Source organism: Monodon monoceros, unplaced genomic scaffold, assembly GCF_005190385.1.
Source record: "Monodon monoceros isolate NGI ecotype Baffin Bay Population unplaced genomic scaffold, NGI_Narwhal_1 Super_Scaffold_14, whole genome shotgun sequence".
NCBI classification, from domain to species: domain Eukaryota; kingdom Metazoa; phylum Chordata; class Mammalia; order Artiodactyla; family Monodontidae; genus Monodon; species Monodon monoceros.
This window is the reverse complement of record NW_021703770.1, coordinates 14,451,018-14,473,074: the sequence shown is the minus strand read 5'-3', so window position 1 is coordinate 14,473,074 and position 22,057 is coordinate 14,451,018. Positions and strand designations below refer to the sequence as shown.

The 22,057-nt window shown below is 38.1% G+C and overlaps 1 protein-coding gene across 5 annotated transcripts in view; it reads right to left on the bottom strand.

Annotated features, from left to right (window-relative positions):
* The window catches only part of ZHX1 (zinc fingers and homeoboxes 1), a 41,057-nt gene that overhangs the window by 11,276 nt on the left and 7,724 nt on the right, over nucleotides 1–22,057 (bottom strand). Inside the window, exons 2-5 of one of the 5 annotated variants that reach the window (XR_003793464.1) lie at nucleotides 21,442–21,558; nucleotides 9,029–11,878; nucleotides 8,546–8,642; nucleotides 4,616–6,500 (exon numbers count right to left, since the gene is read on the bottom strand). Coding sequence is in view for 3 of the 5 variants with exons in the window: in XM_029222457.1 (XP_029078290.1) it covers nucleotides 9,032–11,653 (2,622 nt within the window). In the remaining 2 variants the exon portion in view is untranslated. Of the gene's footprint in view, nucleotides 1–4,591; nucleotides 6,501–8,545; nucleotides 8,643–8,746; nucleotides 11,879–21,441; nucleotides 21,559–22,057 lie in introns of those variants that run through there. The other 4 variants (XR_003793463.1, XM_029222457.1, XM_029222458.1 and 1 more) reach the window with 4 other exon arrangements.

Here is a 22,057-nt window from a genome sequence, read left to right as displayed (position 1 = left end):
GCAGTTAAGAATCCACCTGCCCATGCAGGGGACACGGGTTCGATCCCTGGTCCAGGAAGATCCCACATGCTGCAGAGCAACTAAGCCTGTGTGCCACAACTACTGAGCCTGTGCTCTAGAGCCCGCGAGCCACAACTACTGAGCCCACATGCCACAACTACTTAAGCCTGTGTGCCCAGAGCCTGTGCTCCACAACAAGAGAAGCCACCGCAGTGAGAAGCCTGCGCTCTGCAACAAAGAGTAGCCCCCACTCATCACAGCTAAAGAAAGCCTGCGTGGGGCTTCCCTGGTGGTGCAGTGGTTGAGAGTCCACCTGCCAATGCAGGGGACACGGGTTCGTGCCCCGGTCCAGGAAGATCCCACATGCCGCGGAGCAGCTGGGCCTGCGAGCCATGGCTGCTGAGCCTGCGTGTCCGAAGCCTGTGCTCCGCAACGGGAGAGGCCACAACAGTGAGAGGCCCGCGTACCGCAAAAAAAAACCCCAAAAAAAACAAAAAGAGAAAGCCCGCGTGCAGCAACTAAGACCCAATGCAGCCAAAAATAAATGAATAAATAAATTTAATTAAAAAAAAAAGTAAGCTCATTTCAATCGATGCAGAAAAGACATTTGACAAAAGCCAAAACTCTTTCATGATAAAACCTCTTAGAGGGCTTCCCTGATGGTGCAGTGGTTAAGCATCTGCCTGCTGGGCTTCCCTGGTGGCACTGCCTGCCAATGCAGGGGACGTGGGTTCGAGCCCTGGTCCGGGAAGATGCCACATGCCACGGAGCTACTAAGCCTGTGCGCCACAACTACTGAGCCTGTGCTCTAGAGCCCGCGAGCCACAGCTACTGAAGCCCGTGCGTCTAGAGCCTGTGCTCTGCAGCAAGAGAAGCCACCACAATGAGAAGCCCACGCACTGCAACGAAGAGTAGCCCCTGCTCACCGCAACTAGAGAAAGCCCGTGTGCAGCAACGAAGACCCAACACAGCCAAAAAATAAATAAATAAATAAAATTTAAAAAATACCTCTTAGAAAACTAGGAGTAGAATTTCCTCAACATGATAAACAGCATTTAATAAAAACCCACAGAGAACATCATATTTGATGGTGAGACTGAAAGCTTTCTTTTATGATCAAGAACAAGACAAGGATGCCCTCTTTCACTATTGCTATTCAACACAGTACTAGAAGTTCTAGCCAGAACCATTAGAGAAGAAAAAGAATAATAGGCATCCAAATTGGAAAGCAGTAGAACAACATCTATTTATGGATGACATGATCCTATATATAGAAAATTCTAAAGAATCCACAAGAAATCTACTAGGGCTAATAAACAAGTTCAGAGAAGTTGCAGGTTACAAGATCAACAAAAAAAATTTGTTGTGTTTCTATACACCAGCAATGAACAATCTGAAAAGGAAATTAAGAAAGCAATTCTAATTAACAATAACATCCTAAAAGAATAAAATACCTATCAATAAATGTAACCAAGGAGGTGAAAGAAAGACTTGTACAGTGAAAACTACAAAACATTGCTGAAAGAAATTAAATAAGACCTAAATAAGTGGAAAAACATCTTGTGTTCATATATAGGAATACTTAATATTGTCAAGATGTTAGTACTACCCAAAGCAATCTAAAGATTCAACATAATTCCTTCCATAATTCATAATTCAAACTTTCAACAACTTTTTTTGCATAAATGTAAAAACCAACCCTCAAATTCATATGGAATTGCTAGGGACCCCAAGTAAAACAGTCTTGAAAAACAAGAAAGCTGAAGGACTCGTACTCCTGATTTGAAAATGCACTACAAACCTAAAATAGTCAAAACAGTGTGGTACTGGCATAAGGCTAGACATATAGACCAATGGAGTGGAACTGAGAGCCCAGAAATAAACCTTTACATATATGGCCAATTGGTTTTTGACAAGGGCGCCAGGTCCATTCAAAGGGGAAAAGATAGGTGCCTCAACAGATGGTGCTGGAATAACTGGATTGCCACACACTAAAGAATGAAGTTGGACCCCTACCTCACAGCATATACAAAAATTTACTCAAACTGGATTAACCTAAATATTAGAGCTACAACCATAAAATCTTAGAATATAGGGGTCAATCTTCATGACCTTGGATTTGGCAATGGATTCTTAGATATGACACCAAAAGCATAAGCAACAACAAAGAAAAATAAACTGGACTTCACCAAAATTAAAACTGTGCGTGCATCAATTTTTCTGTGTGCACCATCAATAAAGTGAAAAAGACAACCCACAGAAGGGGATAAAGTACAGTCAATTCTCATTACTTACAGTAGTTATGTTCTATAAAGTCACCACGAATACTGAACAGATGCTCCTAGGGTTAAGATCCTGGGATCTGGACTTCCCTGGTACTGCAGTGGTTAAGAATCCACCTGCCAATGCAGGGGATATGGGTTTGAGCCCTGGTCGGTGAAGATCCCACATGCCGTGGGGCAACTTAAGCCTGTGCGCCACAACTACTGAGCCTGCACTCTAGAACCCATGAGCCACAACTACTGAACCCGCATGCCACAGCTTCTGAAGCCCGTGTGCCTAGAGCCTGTGCTCCGCAACAAGAGAAGCCGCCACAATGAGAAACCTGCGCACCACTACCAAGAGTAGCCCCCGCTTGCCGCAACTAGAGAAAGTCCACATGCAGCAACGAAGACCCAACGCAGCCATAAATTAATTAACTAATTAATTTAAAAAGATCCTGGGATCTTCTGGTCATAAGTTTCATCAATCAGTCAATACATAACCTTGCTTCATGTGTTTTTGCTTAAAGACACCTTTTTTAATATATATTGATATATACTGTTTACTCATTAACGTTGAATTCACGGCCAAGAGCACTATTCCTCATGTCTGAATGAAGCTTATCTAACACACATTTTCTCCACAAGGCACCCCACAGCCTTCTTGCGTTTAGGAATGCTAGACAACACTTTGGTACTACACTTGGGGGATCATTTTAAACAGTGAAATCACCAACAAAAAACACAAAAATATTTTAAAAGTGGCACTAAACATTACAAAAAGGAGGCTTCTTTACAGTCTGAGAGCTGAGAGGCAAAACGTCACCTTTTTTGACCTCAGCTGGGAATGTACACACTGGGCAACTCAAATATTTTTGCCACTATGCACAAGCACATGAATGAGCACTAAAGTGCCATGAATATTGATTCGGGGGTTACAGTTAAGTTTTAACGAGTAAAATTTGCGTATATAGAATCTGTAAATGAGGACTGACTGTATTTACGAATCGTATATCTGATAAGAGTGTAACATCCAGAATATATGAAAAACTCCTAAAACTCAACAACAAAAAGGCAACCCAATTAAAAACTTAGCAAAGGACTCAGACAGACATTTTTCCAAAGACGATATACAAATGGTCGTTAACCACATAAAAGATGCTCAACATCATTAGCCATTAGAGAAATGCAAATCAAAGCCACAGTGAGATATCACTTCACACCTACTAGGATGGTGATAACAATAATTTTAAAAACTGAAAATAAAAAGTGTTGGTGAGGATACTGAGAAATTAGAACCCTTGTATATTGCTGGTGGAATGTAAAATGGCTACAGACAACTGTGGAAAACAGTTTGATGGTTCCTCAAAAAGTTAAAACACAGAATTGCCATAAGATTCAGCAATTCCACTCCTAGATACATACCCAAAAGAACTGAAAATAGGGACTCACACTGTGAGTTGTATGCTGATGTTCACTGTAGCATTTTTCTAGCCAAAAGGTGACAACAACCCAAGTGTCCATCCATAAACAGATGAATACACACACACGTGGGCATACACGCTGGAATATTATTCAGCCATAAAAAAGAATGAGGGCTTCCCTGGTGTCTCAGTGGTTAAGAATCCGCCTGCCAATGCAGGGGATATCGGTTCGAGCCCTGGTCCGGGAAGATCTCCCATGCCGTGGAGCAACTAAGCCCGAGCACCACAACTACTGAGCCTGTGCTCTAGAGCCCGCAAGCCACGACTACTCAGCCCACATGCCTCAACTACTGAAGCCCGAACACCTACAGCCCATACTCTGCAACAAGAGAACCCACCACAATGAGAAGCCCACGCACCGCAACGAAGAGTAGCCCCCACTCGCCGCAACTAGAGAAAGCCCGCACGCAGCAACGAAGACCCAACACAGCCCCCCCAAATAAAAATAAATAAATTTATTAAAAAAAGAATGAAATTCTGATATATGCTACCGTATGAATGAACTTTGAAAACACTATGCTAAATGAAATAATTCAGACATAAAAGGACAAGGATTGTATGATTCCACTTATTTGAAATATCAAGAATAGGCAAATTCAAAGAAACGGAAAGTAGATGAAAAGTTACCAGGGGTTGTAGGGAGGGGGCAATGGAGAGTTATTGCTTAACAGTTACAGAGTTCTGTTTGGGATGATGAAAAGTTTTGGAAATAGTGGATGCTGTTGCCCAACACTGTATATATAATTAATGCCATTGAACTGTACACTTAAAAATGGATATAATGGCAACTTTTGTTATATTTTACCATGATTTTTTGAAAATTCAGTTAATAAAATGAAAAAAAAATCACTGAAAACTACTAATCACTGCTAACTTTTATTTTGTATTCAAGGACACAGTTAACCAGGAGAAGAGGGTTCTTTGCTCTGTCAAATAAATATATTTAAAAGCTAGCAAACATCAGAGCAGATTTAAGGGTCAAGTCTTAAGAGACTGGGGAAAAATTACTAATAGTTATTTACAGCTATACAAAGTTAACATATTGCAAGGGAAACATAATATAAATATATTCAAAGGTTTCATTTCCAATACTTGACATTTCAAATTTTGAAAACATTAAAATTATTGTCAAACAAAACTCAGACCACATTAGCAATGATTTAAAAAAGGGAGCAATTTAATCATTATAATACAGAGTGCTTTAAGAAGTTTTTAAACGTGTAAAAGAAAGAACAGTTTAGTGCATTAAATCGTTACTGTCTTTACATTGCTTCTCTTAAAAAAAGTTAACAGTAGTATGAAAAAGCCACCCACAAAGCCAGCTGTTTGAATGAAGAAATAAGCTAAATTGCAGCATTTTGGAATTACTAATAAAGCTATAGTTAAAAAATGAAAAGTTTATAAAAATGAAAGCAGCATGCATAGTCAAGGCTTTTTCATAACATTTTCATTAGATGACAAACATTTAGGTAAAAACAAGAGCTTAATATTTATTATTCATTAAATTAGATAAAATAAACTGGCCAAGCCCACTACATCTGGTCATTCAGAAAAACATTTTAAAATCCAAAGCTAATGAAACTGAACATTTCTTCTATGAAGAAAGCACATTTTGAAAAATGGTCCTGTAGTCACAAAGGAAAGGGTCCTTCTCAACACGAATGAACAGCACCGGTCTTTACAAAGTTTGAGTTAGGAGGAACTTTCAGTCTCCTGAAATGGCAAGAGTTAACAGTGAACACTGCCATGTTCATAAGTGAAAAGCTAAGTTTTACCTCATTCTGATCAGTTCAGAATTTTTTTCTTTATTCATTGAAGTTGTTACACAAAGTAGAATTTCACCAAAAGATAATTCTTGAAAATTCTGATCTGACACCTGTACAAAATTTCTGATTTCTATACGATTGTAAGAAAACACTAAGTTAATATTTACTACATGGTTCTTTTTCACATTTTTGGTACAATATTTATTTCAGAGTTTCACCCTATCCAAATTCTTATGCCAGTTTCTTTCCCTTCTTCAGTACTGATTATGTTCGGTTTAAGAAAAAGCTAATTCAATTTCTAATGAAAAAAAGTAACAGAGTATTACAAGTAGTAATAGTGGTATCCATGAATGTGTTCAATGAAAGATCCAATCACTAAGCGCCAATGATACCACAAAACCTTCTTGCTCCAATATGTCCACAGCCTGTTTTTCACTTACGCTGAAATTACATAAACCCATGCACAACTCCTTAATCTTAGTGCAGGGCCTGAGAAATGAGACATAGAAATAAATCAGATTTTTCTTTTTCCTGCTTCAAACAAGTTTTACTCTGTAAAATGTTTGGTCACTCAAAGCTATAATCTTAATCATATATCAAAGAATACAGGCAGTAAGGCCCATCTTACGAGACATACAGTATTAAGCTGATCAGAATATGAGGACAAGCTCTAGTGGTCATTAAACCCCCTCAGAAAGTCTAAGAATCAGAATGTCTCCATCATATCAGAATAAGAATGCACTTCATTGAAATGTGACTGCTTACAAGTTGTTTTAATTAGTGTCCTGTGTGCACTGCAGGACTTCTGCCGTCTGCAGCAGTTTAACTTTGACACAACATTGAGTCCCACTGTTTTTGGGTATTGGATCCTATTTTTTGAGATTGTGTATGCCCCCAAACGTTTTCAGTGTCATCAAAGATTGAGCCCATTCACAGTAAACCAGACATCTGGAGTTGAAGAATTGATTCTCCTCCAACGTTTTAGGCAGCTATAAAAGAAAAACATAATAAAAAACTAAAATTTTAAAGATAACCATATTTTAACATTTACCACTTAGAAACAAAAACGATTAAAATACATCCTCTGTATTCGCTTATTAATCCTGAGATCACTTGTCATATGTATCTTGTGTAATGCAGATTCTGTGTGCAACTCCAGTGTATATGTTCTGCATATACCAGATTTTCTTATAGACATTTTTTACCTACATGTAATAATTTATAAAAAAATATTAGTTGGAAGTATATATTTCATTGTATTCATAATAGACTATGAAATCTAAAGACGTATTTTTTTCTATTTATATATGGGGCTAGCTTGTGCAAAAGACATATGTGTTTATCACTTTTTTGCAGTAACTATTTTGGAAAGGTTTTGCTTACTTTTTTTTTGGTAAATTAAACCGTATCTAAATGAAGAAGTAACTGTTTAGAGGAAATTTATGGTGAATCCTTTTATAAGATGAAAAATTATTTTGTTAAGCCAGTGATAACTTGGTAATTAATGGGTTTTATAATTTTAGACTTTTGCATATTTTAAAATTAGAGCATGCCAATATAGGTACCACGAAAGTACATGTATAACATATACGATACAATTTTTTAAAAACCATGCATGGCTTTGTGTGAATTTTCTGACCCTAGTGTCCATTAGCATATTGATATATTACTTAAGAATTACCCACACAAACTTAAAGTAAGGTCAAACTAAGCTGTACAACAAAGTTCACATTATTTTTAGAATGAGATTACAACTTCCTCCAAAATCACTGCAGAGTTTACTACTACAACAACGACAACAATTCACTGCAGCAACTAATTTGTTGATTCAGTCTTGGCCGAGTGCACATTCTTGTGTTTAGCAACAACAACAAAAAAGCCTGTAAAAAATATTTTCTGCATCTGGGTCAGAAGAAAGCCTGTCCTGAAGATTTCTGACATAAGGAAATGGAGGGCTGCGTTTCAGGATAAAGCCGTACAACACTGTTTAACTTCTTGTGACTCACAAGGATACATTATGCTCTATAACCTGGAGTGAGATTCATTCTAAAATAGGTGCATTTTTAGTCTCATCTGTTTTTCTGCCTGAAAAAAAAAACCTGTTAATGAAAAGAATATCTGGAAAAAAAGAATATCTTGCTTACTGCCAAGCAATAAGAATAGTGCCTGGTACATATTAAGCGCTCTATAAATAATTGTTAAAACAAAATAAATAAAACCAGGGAGGAAGGCATGGGGGAATTAAAGAAATTCTGTGTAGAATAAGAGAGCATAAAAGTAGCAGATGGGGTAGGGATGCAAAAAGCTATGGAAGTAAGTATAATAAATATGCTCACATGATGAGGGTCTAAGCCTCTTTTCCTCCCCTGCTGTTTCAGAACACTGCAGTGATTTCTGACAACAAGGTGCTTTTGGACTACTGATGGACAGATACAAACACTTCATGACAACTGCACTGTTTTTAAAAAAAGTACAGTCTTATCCTAGAACACTCCAAAACAGAGAGTAGAAAAGAAGCAAACTATGCTACTGAATTCCAAAAGTATTAAGAATTCAAGTTCTAACTCCAAATCAGGTATCTGGATTTGCAACTACAGTGAAATTTTAATTAATCCAATCTATAAAAGAATTAAGAGTTAAGGAACAGGCCAAACCTTTCAAATTTAAAGCATATATACTTGCACTTTTATGCCTACAGAGAGGTATTTTTAACTTAATAATGTGTTTCTGCTGGTAGCAGGTTTGTTTTATATCAAATAAGGAAAAGACATTTTAGGCAATTGAGTTAATTTAATATAAAATCTGTTATTTACCACTGATCCCTAAAACAGAAATAATTTATATCACAGTTTTCAAAGACAGATGCCACCTAAGCAAACATGAATTTATATATCGCTTAAAACAGACCTTTGGCTTTTAATAGAAAAAAAAAATTGAATAATTTTAATACTTAAAGCATTTTAAACTCTAGTTAAAAATCTAATAGTTTGGGGGGCAATACAATGAATAAAGAAAGAGAGATAGCCATTTTCACCTAGTTTCCTAAAACTGAGCAATCTTCACCCCTGTGGTAAGTCTTTCCTTCGGTATACTTTTCCCCTTCTTTTTAGTTTTCGTTTTTGAATTCTTTCCTTAAACAGGCAAAAAATGAAGCTTTAGTGAAGGAGGGTTGCAAGAAATACATTTTAGTTATCTTTAGTATGTGTGAATCCCCAACCCGCCCACCAGTCTTCCTTCTTAGAGAATGGGTAACTTTCCCTTAAAACAAAGTAAAGAACATTTCACATAAAAAATAATTAAGGCAACATTAAACTCTACATAATAAACATAACCATCACAAGAATCAGACTACACATGATAATCGTATCTCTTGGCTATACTCATGGCACCTAGTCCTCTTATGAGGCATAAGAGAAACTATTTTAGAAAAAATCCGTCAAAAGTGACGATGACAAATACGAGGTGACTGTGCTAAATGTATGTGGTTGGTGAATGCACACGCAGCTTAACAACTTACATTTCAGTCATCTGATTTAGAAAGCTTCCGCTTCACATGTCGTGGGGGTTCCCAAGTGTCACTGTCATCTGTTTCTTCTTCATCCTCTTCCTGATCATCAATAACTTCATCTTCCTCCTCATTTTCCTCAAATAATTCTATACCTAACTCTGATCTTCTCTGTCTTTCAGCAAACCATTCTCTGACCTGCTCGTAGCCCATATGTGATTTGTTAACAAGTTCATCGAGGTCTTGCTCATTAAGAAATTTGTGCTTCAGGTAATAATCCTTAAGTATTGCAGTTCCAGTTTTAAATTTGATGAGGGACGGCCCCCTGTCCCAGTTGTTCATTCTCTTGCTTCCTCTGGGCCGCCCGCGAGGTCTTCCTCTTCCCCTTCCTTTGGGTCTCCCTCTCCCCCTTTTTCTCAGAGAAGACAGACCGTTCATACTGCTTGAATTGGCGCTTTGATAGTAGTAGTACCATTTTAAGTTTCCATTTTTCCAAGCATAACGGGTGTCCCCAAACCAACTAACTATGTCTGTTCTAGCAAGCCCACTTTCTTCAGCCAACTTGTCATACTCTTCTGGCGACGGCCACTGTGTTCGGACAAATGCGCTTTTAAGCATGTGCAACTGCTCGGGTGTTTTTTTACATATTTTGCCCGTACTCCCTGACTTAGGTGCACTAGACTCATCTCCAGGAGAAGTTTCTCCAGTTTCTTCTTTGGAACTACCTGCATTGCTTTCCTCTATTTCTCCTTTCTCTTCCTTTAAAGCTTTTGATTTCTTCTTCTCTGTAAACCAAGCATCAATTTCCCTTCTGGTAAGTTTGGTTTGCGCTCGTAACCTATTTAATTCTTCTTCTGTAAGTACGGAGCTGTTGAGAAAACTTGCCTGTAGGGCACGAAGCTGCTCTGCCGTCTTCTCTTTAAACTTTTGGGGAGTAAAGTCTGGAAAAGGATTCCAGGATTGTTTCTGCTGTGAAGTAACAACAGTTGGGGATTCCGTGGTTTCATCACTGGAGTCTATGATAATAGTGGCGGAGGAATCATTGTTGAGATGTAAGCACTGATTACTCTTTGAATTTCTCTGGTTGTACCTTGTGTCACTAAACCATTTTTTAATCTCTCCTTTTGTCAGCCCTGTGATTTTCATAAGTCTGATAATTTCGGAATCATGGGGAAACTGATTCTTTAGGTAGCTAACTTTTAATTCTGCCAGTTGCTCTTTAGTCTTTTTTGCCCGAACGCCGAACGCATCAGGGTTCGCCACTGCAGTCTCATTTTTCACAAGCTGAGAGGATGGGGCTCCTGCTGCTGCTGGCTTGGTCTCTGCAGTAGGCTGAGTGGCCGGGAGCTGACTTTTCTGTGCGTTTGTTTGATTTGGAACCCCTGCCACTGTCAAGGCTATAGGTGCTGCTACTGGCAAGGTATTCGTGCCAGCCACTTGGGTAAGGACCAGACCTGGCTGGCCAACTATTTGGCATGTCTGTAAGATGGATGGTAAACCATTACTCCCTGTGGAAATGTGGGTGGGGATGACAGTTATGGTCTGAGGTACAGTGTGGACTGTTCCGTTGAATTGTTTTCTTCTCGCCTCCTCTACTTCCTCGGGAGTCCAGCTAACACCATGTTTTAGACGTTGGGCTGAAAACCATATCTTGATCTGTTCCTCTGTATATTTTGCTTGGGCAGAAAGAACAGTAATTTCTGACATTGTTGGATAAGGGAATTTGTTGTAGGTGTTAAGCAAAAGGGGGTTGTTATCCAATGCAGCATTGTAGGTAGGAATGCTATTAACAGGGATGAGGACTTTGGGAATCAAATTGGAATTCTGCTGAGCTGATACAGCAGTGATAACCTGTGCTAACCCAGGAAGAACTGCTGCTGGGGTCACAACTGTGCTGGCAGTATTTGGATGTATTCTGTTTACAATGGAAGTACTTGTATTCGATTCAGAAGCTGAAGAACTTGGATTTTCCACAGTTCCTTCACGGTCTGGTTTGATTTCATTCTCTTTCTCTTCTGGAACGTCCTCAACTGAATTATGATGAACTGTAATCCGTTTGTTCTCCACTTTATTTTTCATCATTTTCATGATAGGAGTTTTACTGATAGATATTCCCGAAGAAGAAACTTCTGTCGATTCAGCTTGCTCTGAATTCTCCTCTTTAACAAAACTACCATCAAAAGTCAGATCATTTATTGTTTGTTCAAAGATTGTCTGGTTATTTCGTTTCACCATAGTCAACTTGAAATTTTCTTCTCCCGGGTGATATTTCAGATTATGCTCGGAAAGTGCATCATACCTTTTGGTAAGAAAATTGCATTCGACACAAACATAGGATGAATTTAGCACTACATTGGGATGTTCTGAATCCACATGAAAAGTAAACATATTTAGATCTGGAGTTTGAAAAGTACAATATTTACATTCATAGCCACCTTCAACTTTTTTATTTTGCTGATTGTCAGAGTCTACGGATTCATGAACTTCTTCATCACTTGAGATACTCTCTGCTCTGGTGTTTTCTACAGGTGTAAGTACAGGAGGACCTTCATCCAGATCTGATATCAGCTCGAGGTCTGGATCCTGTTCACTGGCAAGGACCATGCAGGGTGTTGTGGATTTTCGCCTGCTTGCCATTCTGATGTTATGGGGAAAATCTCAGTGGTGATTAAAAAGCATTGGGGCTTAAAACTGTTCAGTATTCTTCATTTGAAAACAATGGCTTTTGGTTCTTCAAGTCTGTCTTTGTGCTCAACAAGTCTCATTAGCAGCTTTTTCATGGTGCTATCAAGTAAAGAGCTTATGGTTGGCAAATAAAATACTGCTGAACTGCTGAAATTTTTGAAGCACAACTCCAATCACCTACATTAAGATAAATTAAAAAATGTTTTTAAATGAGTGATTATGATCTATTAAGCAAATTACAGTTATATTTCACTTACATGAAGTTGTTGGAGAGCTCAGTTATAAAGATGTAGAATAAGACCAGACCAGGAAAAAAGTCCTCTAAGGGTCAAAATAGATGTCTCCAAGCCAACTCACTTTAGGTCAGGTACTGTACCTCATGGGTCAGCCCATGGGCTTGTTTATTTGGATTTTTCATCTAGCCAGCTATACATTGGAAGGGAAGGGGGAAAAAGAGTCTGCTTCGGCAGGCATACTAATATCAGTGTGAAATGATAATCTGTTAACAGGGGAGGAACTTTAAAACTATAAAAGCAGCCACAGATACTCAAGACTATGACCACTAAGTGTATAAGAAATTCAATCCATCAGTTATGCCCGCTTCTTCCTCCTGGTCTGTCTTATCCCCAAAGCATGCCCAAGTATGGCAAAAGCAACAAAGGCAGAATATAAATGATCAAAGTTTCAGAAACATTATCTTAATCATTCTCCACAATGCTATCAAAATTGGTAAAACATATCTAATCATGTCAGTCTCCTGACTTCAAGCTTATGATGGGTCCCCAGTGCTGAAAGAATGAAGTTCAAACTCCTTAAGCGACATGTAGTTCTCTTCACATCCTGGCTGCAACCTCAATTTCCTACCATCTCCCTCCTGACTCCTATTTCTTTATGTTTTAGGCACAGAGCAAAAACGATTGCTATTCTAAGGACTCTCAGTGCAGGCCATTCCTTGTGCCAGGACACTTGTTTGTGCGCTGGGTGTGATGACCTCTCTATAAATCTGCCTGATAAATCACCTTCTCCCCTTAGCTCGGCCCAACCTCCTCCCCGGCTTATTTTCTAGTCTAGAACTTACCATATTGTACCAGAGGAACGTTACACTTCTGTCCCGAAACCTCCAGTTTCCTTATTCATTTTTTTCCTTCTTTTTTAAAGTAATAGGTTTTTTCAGACATAGCAAAGCTCCTGAAACTCTGGATGGAGGCAATTTCCTTTATGTCTTCAATCTAAGCTCTCCCAGCTGAGCTATCTTGGCTGACTTCTCATACATTTCTATATCTCCTTTTGCATACAGAAGCCTGGAAGTAGCGACTCACTAAATGCTTATTAACCTGAACTAGGGAGTTCCCTGGTGGTCTAGTGGTTAGGTTGCAGCGCTTTCACTGTTGTGCCCCGGGGTTCAATCCCTGGTTGGGGAACTAAGATCCACGCCCCCAACACACACACAAAAAACTACTTCCAACCTGAACTAGAATGAATAGAAAAAGAGTCCTGTAAAATTCAAAATGCCCTAAGGGCATCACCATGGAAAACGTAGCTGAAATTCACAAGAATGACCTTGAATCATCAAGAAAAAGTGAGTTATGTTCATACAAATACATTTTAATACTTTTGCACCCAAAATAGTTAAAATACAATTTTGATGCTAAATCAAAGTTGGTGTGCTTCTAAATTCTAAACCAAATGAAAATGAATACAATAAGTGTTATCACTTATTTTGTACCACGAATTGGAACTATTTTCATTTACTAGCATAATCCTTGTCCTAGCTGAACTGAGGAGAAAAAGTTTATTTCAAAGATTATAGCAAAACTAGGTCTCCATGACTCAGTAAAGGGAGAAACATTTTTAGGAAACAGAGCTGTCCAAAGAGAGAATGTCCTGCCTTTGAAGGTGGTAAGATCCTCCTCACTGGGATTATTCAAATATATACTACATATCCATTTGATGGATCCAAGCAACAGGTGGAAAGTTGGACCAAAAGTCAGACTAAATGTCCTGATTTCCCATATTACAAAATAAAGAGCATCAGCTTAGTAATAATAATGGTATCAACAATCCAAACCCCACTCTCAAAAGTGTTAGTGTTCTTTTATTTCTATAAAAAATCTTTGGGGATTCCCTGGTGGCGCAGTGGTTGAGAGTCTGCCTGCTGATGCAGGAGACACGGGTTCGATCCCAGGTCCGGGAAGATCCCACATGCCGCGGAGCGGCTGGGCCCGTGAGCCATGGCCGCTGGGCCTGCACGTCCGGAGCCTGTGCTCCGCGGCGGGAGAGGCCACAACGGTGAGAGGCCCGCGTACCGCAAAAAAAAAAAAAAAAAACAAAACTTTGATTTCTAAGGGAACATAAAGAAATCACTGAAATTTAAAATGATTTCTTAACTAAATGTTATAAACTAAGATAATACCATCTCTCCTACTCAGTTCAATAAGGAACACCACTGTTTTATCATTTTTTCCTCATTAGAAACAGGGAATTCCTCAAATAAGACTTTAAGCAGAACAGTAACCAATGAGCAGCACCCACATTTTTGACAGTGAAGGAGAATTGCTGAAAGGCAGGGGAGTAAGCTATTTTGTGACTGTTATTCTCATAGAATCTTAGATTATATTTAGTTAGGGTATATTAACAGCCAGAAGCCAAAGATAGAGGGGTTTTTCTTGAAACTACATTTCCTGAAAATGGTGGTTTTCAAACTTTTTGTTGTAAGCAGGACAGCCCTTTCTTCAAACAAAATTCTATGAGACGCCTAAGTGCAAAACTGACTAAAGAATATAGCCACTGGTCGGAGAAGTAGAGAAGCTAAACTACTTCCTGACCCCATCCCACGGACCCCACAATCCCTACTTCCACCTCTGATGGGTTCTGAGATGTGTCTGAAGCCTTTGCCTTAAAAACGTAAATACTGGGGCTTCCCTGGTGGCGCAGTGGTTGAGAGTCCGCCTGCCGATGCAGGGGACACAGGTTCGTGCCCTGGTCCGGGAAGATCCCACGTGCCGCGGAGTGGCTGGACCCGTGAGCCATGGCCGCTGAGCCTGCGCGTCCGGAGCCTGTGCTCCGCAACAGGAGAGGCCACAGCAGTGAGGGGCCCGCGTACCGCAAAAAAAAAAACAAAAACAAAACGTAAATACTTTCATCAAAAATCCTCAGCTTGCCAGTGCTAAGTGAAATGTGAAAGCTAAAGTGAATTTAATGTGTACTTTCAGGTTGTTTCACTCTAAAAGGCAGGCCTGGAGCACCCAGGAGTAGAACAGAGTAACCCATACTAATAAAAAGATACAGAAGAGAAACCTGAGGAGCTCAGATCCCTTTATTATTCTGGTTCTCTAGCTCTTGGGTTAAACTTCTTACTTTTTATCCTATCTAGTATAAAAATAGGAATATGCTAAGAAATTATTACTTTTATTTCTTTTCCTTATAGTTCACTAGCTCAGGATGGTCAGTTTGTAAGAACTGAAACATATAAAATTTTAAAACCTTAATTATTTTTTGCTAAAGTCATGAAAATTACAAAATATTCATGTATTATTATCTAATGATATATACACACAATTGTGCTTTTTCCTTTGAAAGCACTGGTCTTTGAAAGGAATTTGAAAATTTTAAATTATAAATTAAATTTATTTAAATTAAATATTTTAACTTAAATGTATAACTTGAAAATTATGATTAAATTTAAATAAGCTACTTAAAAGAAAGGCTTAAGGGCTACCCTGGTGGCGCAGTGGTTGAGAGTCCGCCTGCCGATGCAGGGGACACGGGTTGGTGCCTCGGTCTAGGAAGATCCCACATGCCGAGGGGCGGCTGGGCCCGTAAGCCATGGCCACTGAGCCTGAGCGTCCGGAGCCTGTGCTCCGCAACGGGAGAGGCCACGACAGTGAGAGGCCCGCGTACCGCAAAAAAAAAAAAAGAAAGGCTTAAAAAAAATCTTCAGTAATGCAAAAGACTAAAAATCTGATTATTTTGAGTAGCCTAGGTTGCCTCAACCTGGATTACTTCTATACTCAACTACATAGACCTGAGAAATACTCTTTCCTCTTCACTTCTAAAACTGTTCGCTCACATTTTGCTAACAAAACCAGAGTCAATATATTATTTAACATATTTCCAAAGAGAGACTAAGAGTTTCCAAAAGAGCCTCAAGATTTGGTCCAATGGCTCAATTCTATTATTATGATATAACCTAAAAATAAATCAAAGCACAAACAAGGGCATCCTCGTGGTCCTTATTATAAAGTCATGATCTGGGGGAGAAGCAGGGACCTCAGCACAACCGTCCCTTTTTTTTTTCTTTACCAGTACGCGGGCCTCTCACTGCTGTGGCCTCTCCCGTTGCGGAGCACAGGCTCCGGACGCGCAGGCTCAGCGGCCATGGCTCACGGGCCCAGCCGCTCCGCGGCATGTGGGATCTTCCCAAACCGGGGCACGAACCCGTGTCCCCCGCATCGGCAGGCGGACTCTCAACCACTGCGCCACCAGGGAAGCCCAATCGTCCCATTTTTTTATGGAAGAAGAAACCCAGGCCCAGGGGGATAAGTTCACAGAGGCTTTATGGTGTAAGGTAAAACCACAGGTTTTAGAGTCTCCTCTGTCACTTAGTAGTTAGGTGACTGGAAAAGTTACCCAATATCAACCTCATATCAACCTCAGTTTTCTCACCTATAAAACCAAAATTCTTCAGTTCAACAAATCCACTGAACAACTATTTGTTGAAGGTCAACCACGTGCCAGGCACTGTGTTGGGCACTTGGATTACAGCAGTGACCAGGACAGATCATCTCTGCTCTGCCAGATTCTAGCAGTTGAGCAAGGAAAACAGGCAGTAAACAATTACTTAGACTAACTATGATCAATGCAATGAGAGAGGAAGTATCGGGAACTATATAAGCACACTACAGGAGGCTTCTAGAAAAGAAGCAGAGAAGGCTGCCCTGGAGAAAATAAGAATACTGGTATCCTACCTCAGAGGCTGATCAAATAAAAATGCTTCACACACTCTGATATACAGCAGGTGCCTAATTAATGCTTTTTCCCCCAGTCCCTGAAAAATTCTTTTCGGAATGAATAAATACCATTTATATACTATTATTCTCTTTCTTTCTATCTCTCAAGCAACATAATCAGCTGACAAGGCACACAAGTTGAACGAAAAAGCAAAAGGGGTTAAAAATACAGAATAAGAATTTCCATGGTGTGGTTTCAATTCATCTCCTTTCATCATTACAGTGCAGTGGAGCTGAAACAGGAAAACTGCCATATAGAAATTTCTATTAGCTGACAGGCATCTCATCCTCCCTTTGAAAGTCAACTCAAAAAAGCTTAAAATCAATTTGCGGAAGCTTGCACTATTTACCTATAAAAGAGGGTTAGAGTTTAGTTGCACAACTGAGGAGCTAGGTGGCTTTGCAGTTAAAACATAATTAAAGTGAAGTCTGCCAATAAAAGAAAAAATCATGCTCTAAATGCATCCAGCACTGTAAATATAATTATATTTGAATGCTATTTTCAGTTAATCTTTCAGTAGAGAAATACGTTAAAAAAATAAATGATCAAATCCATTACACTGCCATTAAAAATGATATTCAGGGCTTCCCTGGTGGCACAGTGGTTGAGAGTCCGCCTGCCGATGCAGGGACACGGGTTTGTGCCCCGGTCCGGGAAGATCCCACGTGCTGCAGAGTGGCTGGGCCCGTGAGCCATGGCCGCTGAGCCTGCGTGTCCAGCGCCTGTGCTCCGCAGCGGGAGAGGCCACAGCAGGAAGAGGCCCGCGTACCGCGCAAAAAAAAAAAAAAAAAAAAAAAAAAGATATTCAAAAAAGTAATTAAGGAATATGGTAAAGTATCCATTTACTGTTAAATTTTTAAAAATCAGAACAAAATTTGTATATTGATTATAAAATAACTATGGGAAAATATGTATGCATGTGGACAAAGACTAGATGAGAACATAAAAAATGAAATTTTCACATGAGATTATGGGTGAAATTTTTTTATGTGTGGTATTTACAAGTTTTCTTTAATATTGTTATGACATTGCTTTACTGTAAATACAACAAACAATAGTTTCAAGGCCTTAAAACTGCAAATAGACTAAAATATTTCTATGGTCATTTGTCTCAAGCTGGAAACAAAGTTTACTTTCTATTTTTAAAGCAAAAACATGTGCTACATAAAGGTTTTTTCAGGAGGAAGAAGAATCTGAGTGTGTACAGCATTCAAGGGTATTCCAGATGTCTTTGGGGACTGCTGCCCCACGGTAGAGAAGTCAGACTGGTTCTAAGAGCCCGCAAGACCACACATAATCTCCAGGGTGTAGATCTAGGCCAAGCCAATTTCCATGGTTCTATCTGCGCACTGGTTCTTCTCCGGAGGGTAGGATGCTCCTTAATCAATTCATGATTCTTAACTCATGAAAATAATTACATGAAATTTTCTCTGCAGAAAAGCATTTAGTGAAAGCAAAATTTATTTCATCACAGAATAAAAATCTGGAGCAGTTCTAAGAGTAGTTCTTCTTACATTGTCAGAGAGAATGTCTGTTTAGCTCTCCACTATATTCTCAGGGCCAAACAGTGCCCATTAAGGCCCCAATAATATTTGCTGGGGAAAAAACAAGCTTTAAAATATATGTGTATTGTGTATTATAACCTACATTCTACTTCATTAAGCACTCATTTATAGAGGAGCTATAAAGAACAGCTGTGCTCGCTTTACAGTACTTTCACTGGTAAAATCCTTACTAATAAAATTACCTTAGTCCCTAGAATACGAAAACATGCTCAAATATAAAACACTCTATTTATTAAAACACAGCAATGGATATTCAACAAATATTTACCAATATCTATAATTCTACCATAACAAATCAGTTTTATGTGTGAATAGTGTATATCTATATTTGTAGACTATATAAAAATGAAACAAGGATGATAAATTCATTCAAAGAATTAGTCCTGCAGTAGAATTCAGAAGAAAAGACACAGTTCTTATAAAGATAGCAAATGCAAATTTGAACTTAGAATCATTATTTCTCTATAAGAGAAAACTATAGTTTAATGATATTCTATATTTTTAAAGAGATTTAAAAACAGGTTCTCAATGTAATACACTATAAAAAGTTAGTGAATTGTTTCAAATTCTATGCTTAGTGCTAAAAAAAAAGTTTCAAAAATTTTATAACTAAGTAGGTCCATAGCTACACTGAATTTCCAAGCCTCTATTTTTCTGACTGTCTTGTACTTTAAATTAAATGATTAACAGTTTATTGGCCTAGTTAGCCACAAAGGCATGTTATTTTGGTAAGATTTTATGCGAATAAAAACAAACTTTGTTTTTAGGCCAATTCTGGGTCAAATAAGAACATTTAGAAGATAACTATGATTTTTAAGTACTGTGTTAGTTTTGACCGAGTACCAACTAAGTAAAACTGTTCTTAGGACAACTAAAATATACAAACTAAGAATCCTTTGAAATGTGTATTTATACCTATCCTGAGAACTCTTAGGACTCTGTATTCTATTTAGTTTCACTTCTCCCTCTCTGAGTCAGAGTTCTGTTTAGCCAGCTGAAAATACTTATTTTTACATGTTCGTATTCAAACTAAAAGTTACAAATCCACCAAAATCACAGAATGCCTGAAATAATAGTAGGAACAAAGAATAATGGACTCAAATTAAAACAAATGCTATCTACCATGTTTTTTTAAAAAAAAGGTGTCCAAGAGGATACTTTTTTTAATTACAAAATTTTTCTTTGGTCTTTACACACTTGAGGCATTTTTCAAAGCTAAAATATAAAAATATTTAGAAACAAGAGTCAAGCTCTCAAAAAAAAAAATTAAATGAGCGATTTGTCAACCCAAATTTGTACCCACAACAAACGTTTGTAAAAATTACTGTAACCTAGAATTATTACCTAAGAGATAAGTCTCAAGAAAATTGCCAAAATGGTCTCAAAATAATAAAAATTCAAGTATCAAGGTGAATACAGACGGGAGTGAATGTGATCCAAGTAACAGCATCTAAGAAACTGTGGCCAAAGATTATCTAATTTCAGAAGATCCCTTTGCTAATGCTAATTAAGGCTTAAAGGGTTAGAAACTCTATCCTCTCTACCTGTTTTTTTTCTACCCGAGAAAGCCAACTTTAACGCTGCTAAAGATTAAAAGAAGAATCTAAGCTGGACAGATTTCTCCTGGTAAGCTCTGACCCCAGATTTGAGAAGTGAAATGTCTTTTTGAATGGTCTCTAGGACACTAACATCCTGATGTTCTACCTTCTGCGGGCATGTAGGTCGGTATGTAACATAATGAGAGTGATATACAAACTAGCCCTATAATGAAATCTCCTGTCTTTATTATTCAAGTTTGTGAATAGGATCCAAAAGTAATTTTCGGCTGAAAATAATTTTCCCCTACTTTTCTCAAGGAAGTGTATTAAATCTTTCACAGACAATCTAACACAAGAATGCTATTCTTGATTCTAAGTGAGATTATCATTGAAAGGCTGAAAAGCCATTCATCTGTCCATTATCTTGCCCATTTATAAAATAAAGTAACTGTTACCTATTTCACTCAGGATATAATCATTCAATTTTTAAAAATACTTTGAAGGGGGCTTCCCTGGTGGCGCAGTGGTTAAGAATCCGCCTGCCAATGCAGGGGACATGGTTTCAAGCCCTGGTCCAGGAAGATCCCACATGCCGCAGAGCAACTAAGCCTGTGCGCAACAACTACTGAGCCTGCATGCTACAACTACTGAAGCCCGCGTGCCTACAGCCTGTGCTCTGCAACAAGAGAAGCCACCGCAATGAGAAGCCCGCGCAGAGCAACAAAGAGTAGCCCCCGCTCGCCGCAACTAGAGAAAGCCCACGCGGAGCAACCGAGACCCAACGCAGCCAAAAATAAATAAATAAAATTAATTAATTAATTTAAAAAATACTTTGAAGGATAACAGTAATTAGTATTGGTAATGTCAACTTGTAAGAACACAAAAAATGAAAGTGAACCACCACATTAATGGTTATGGAATCTTTCCTAGTACTTTCTGGAATCATATACAATAACAATTGGACTAAATAAATATTTCCAACAGTATAGTATGTAATCTAATGCTTCTTATAAAAGCCAACTTATATCAGGTAAATAAAATATAAAAGTAATTAAGTAAAAATATATTCAAATATTTAAATAGTGGTATGCCTAACCTAAATCAAAGTATTTAATTATTAATATCTTAAATTTTATAACTGTAATTAACTATTCTTAGAGGACTGTATACTGAAAACATATTTTCAGAAGTTGTTCTTGTAAGTCTTGAAGGATTTTTCTGGATATAGGCAAAAGAATAGTAAAATTTCTAGATCAATTTCCCCACAGAAAAGGTCTCTACCCTCATGACCTTCATTTGTCTGTTTCACCACTATTACCACAGCACCTGGTACAGTGCCTGATACACAGTGGATGTCAGCAAATGTATTGAATAGACTGAAAAATCAATTCTAAATATACCACATAGATTTATTATGAAGTATGATGCTGTTTCCTTTGAAATTAAAGCAGACAATACTTCTATATTTTTCAAGTTTGAAAGTACATTTCTTGAAAAAGAGTTAAGAATATATCTGCTGCTTTTTTAAGAAAAGCTTTTAAAACTTTAGCCAAATATAGTATCACTATATTAAGTGAGCACATTCAGTATCTGAGTTTTTACCATACCAAAACGATGAAACACATACTTGCCATAGCTTCCTTCGCATTCTGTTCTTTGACACAGAAGGGTGTCCCCTCAAATTAGGAGATGTTTAGCTCAGGCCATCATTACCAACAGGTCCAAAGTACCTATCTGCCATCTCCTACAAAAAAAGTAATATCGCTTTATTATTCTAGATACGATTCAGTCTTATTCGGAAACTTTAAGCTTATGCTTTGGCTTTTTAAAAATAAATGTAATTTTTAAAAAATTTCATTTCCTCACAGAACTTTTAAAAGAATCATCGAAATGCCAAACTCAATCTTAGTAAGAAATTCAAAACTGAAAACTACACTTCAAAATATCTTTATATTTTATAAAACAACCAAGTCACTATTGTACTATTTTCAAAAAAAGTTTTCAAAAGGTGAATATATGCAGTCTATAATATGAAAGCTGAGATGAAGAAATTGGGGATTGTAAAAAATTAGTACACAAAAGTTACGATAGACAACTTAGTTAAACTAAGAGTTGGGAGGAGGTGTGTGTTTGTATGTTTACACGTAAGCCTAGTGATATTTGTACCCTAATTTACTACATATTAATTGGAATGAAGTGGATCATTAATGCTGGGGACATGCCAATACTACTTAAATAAACTA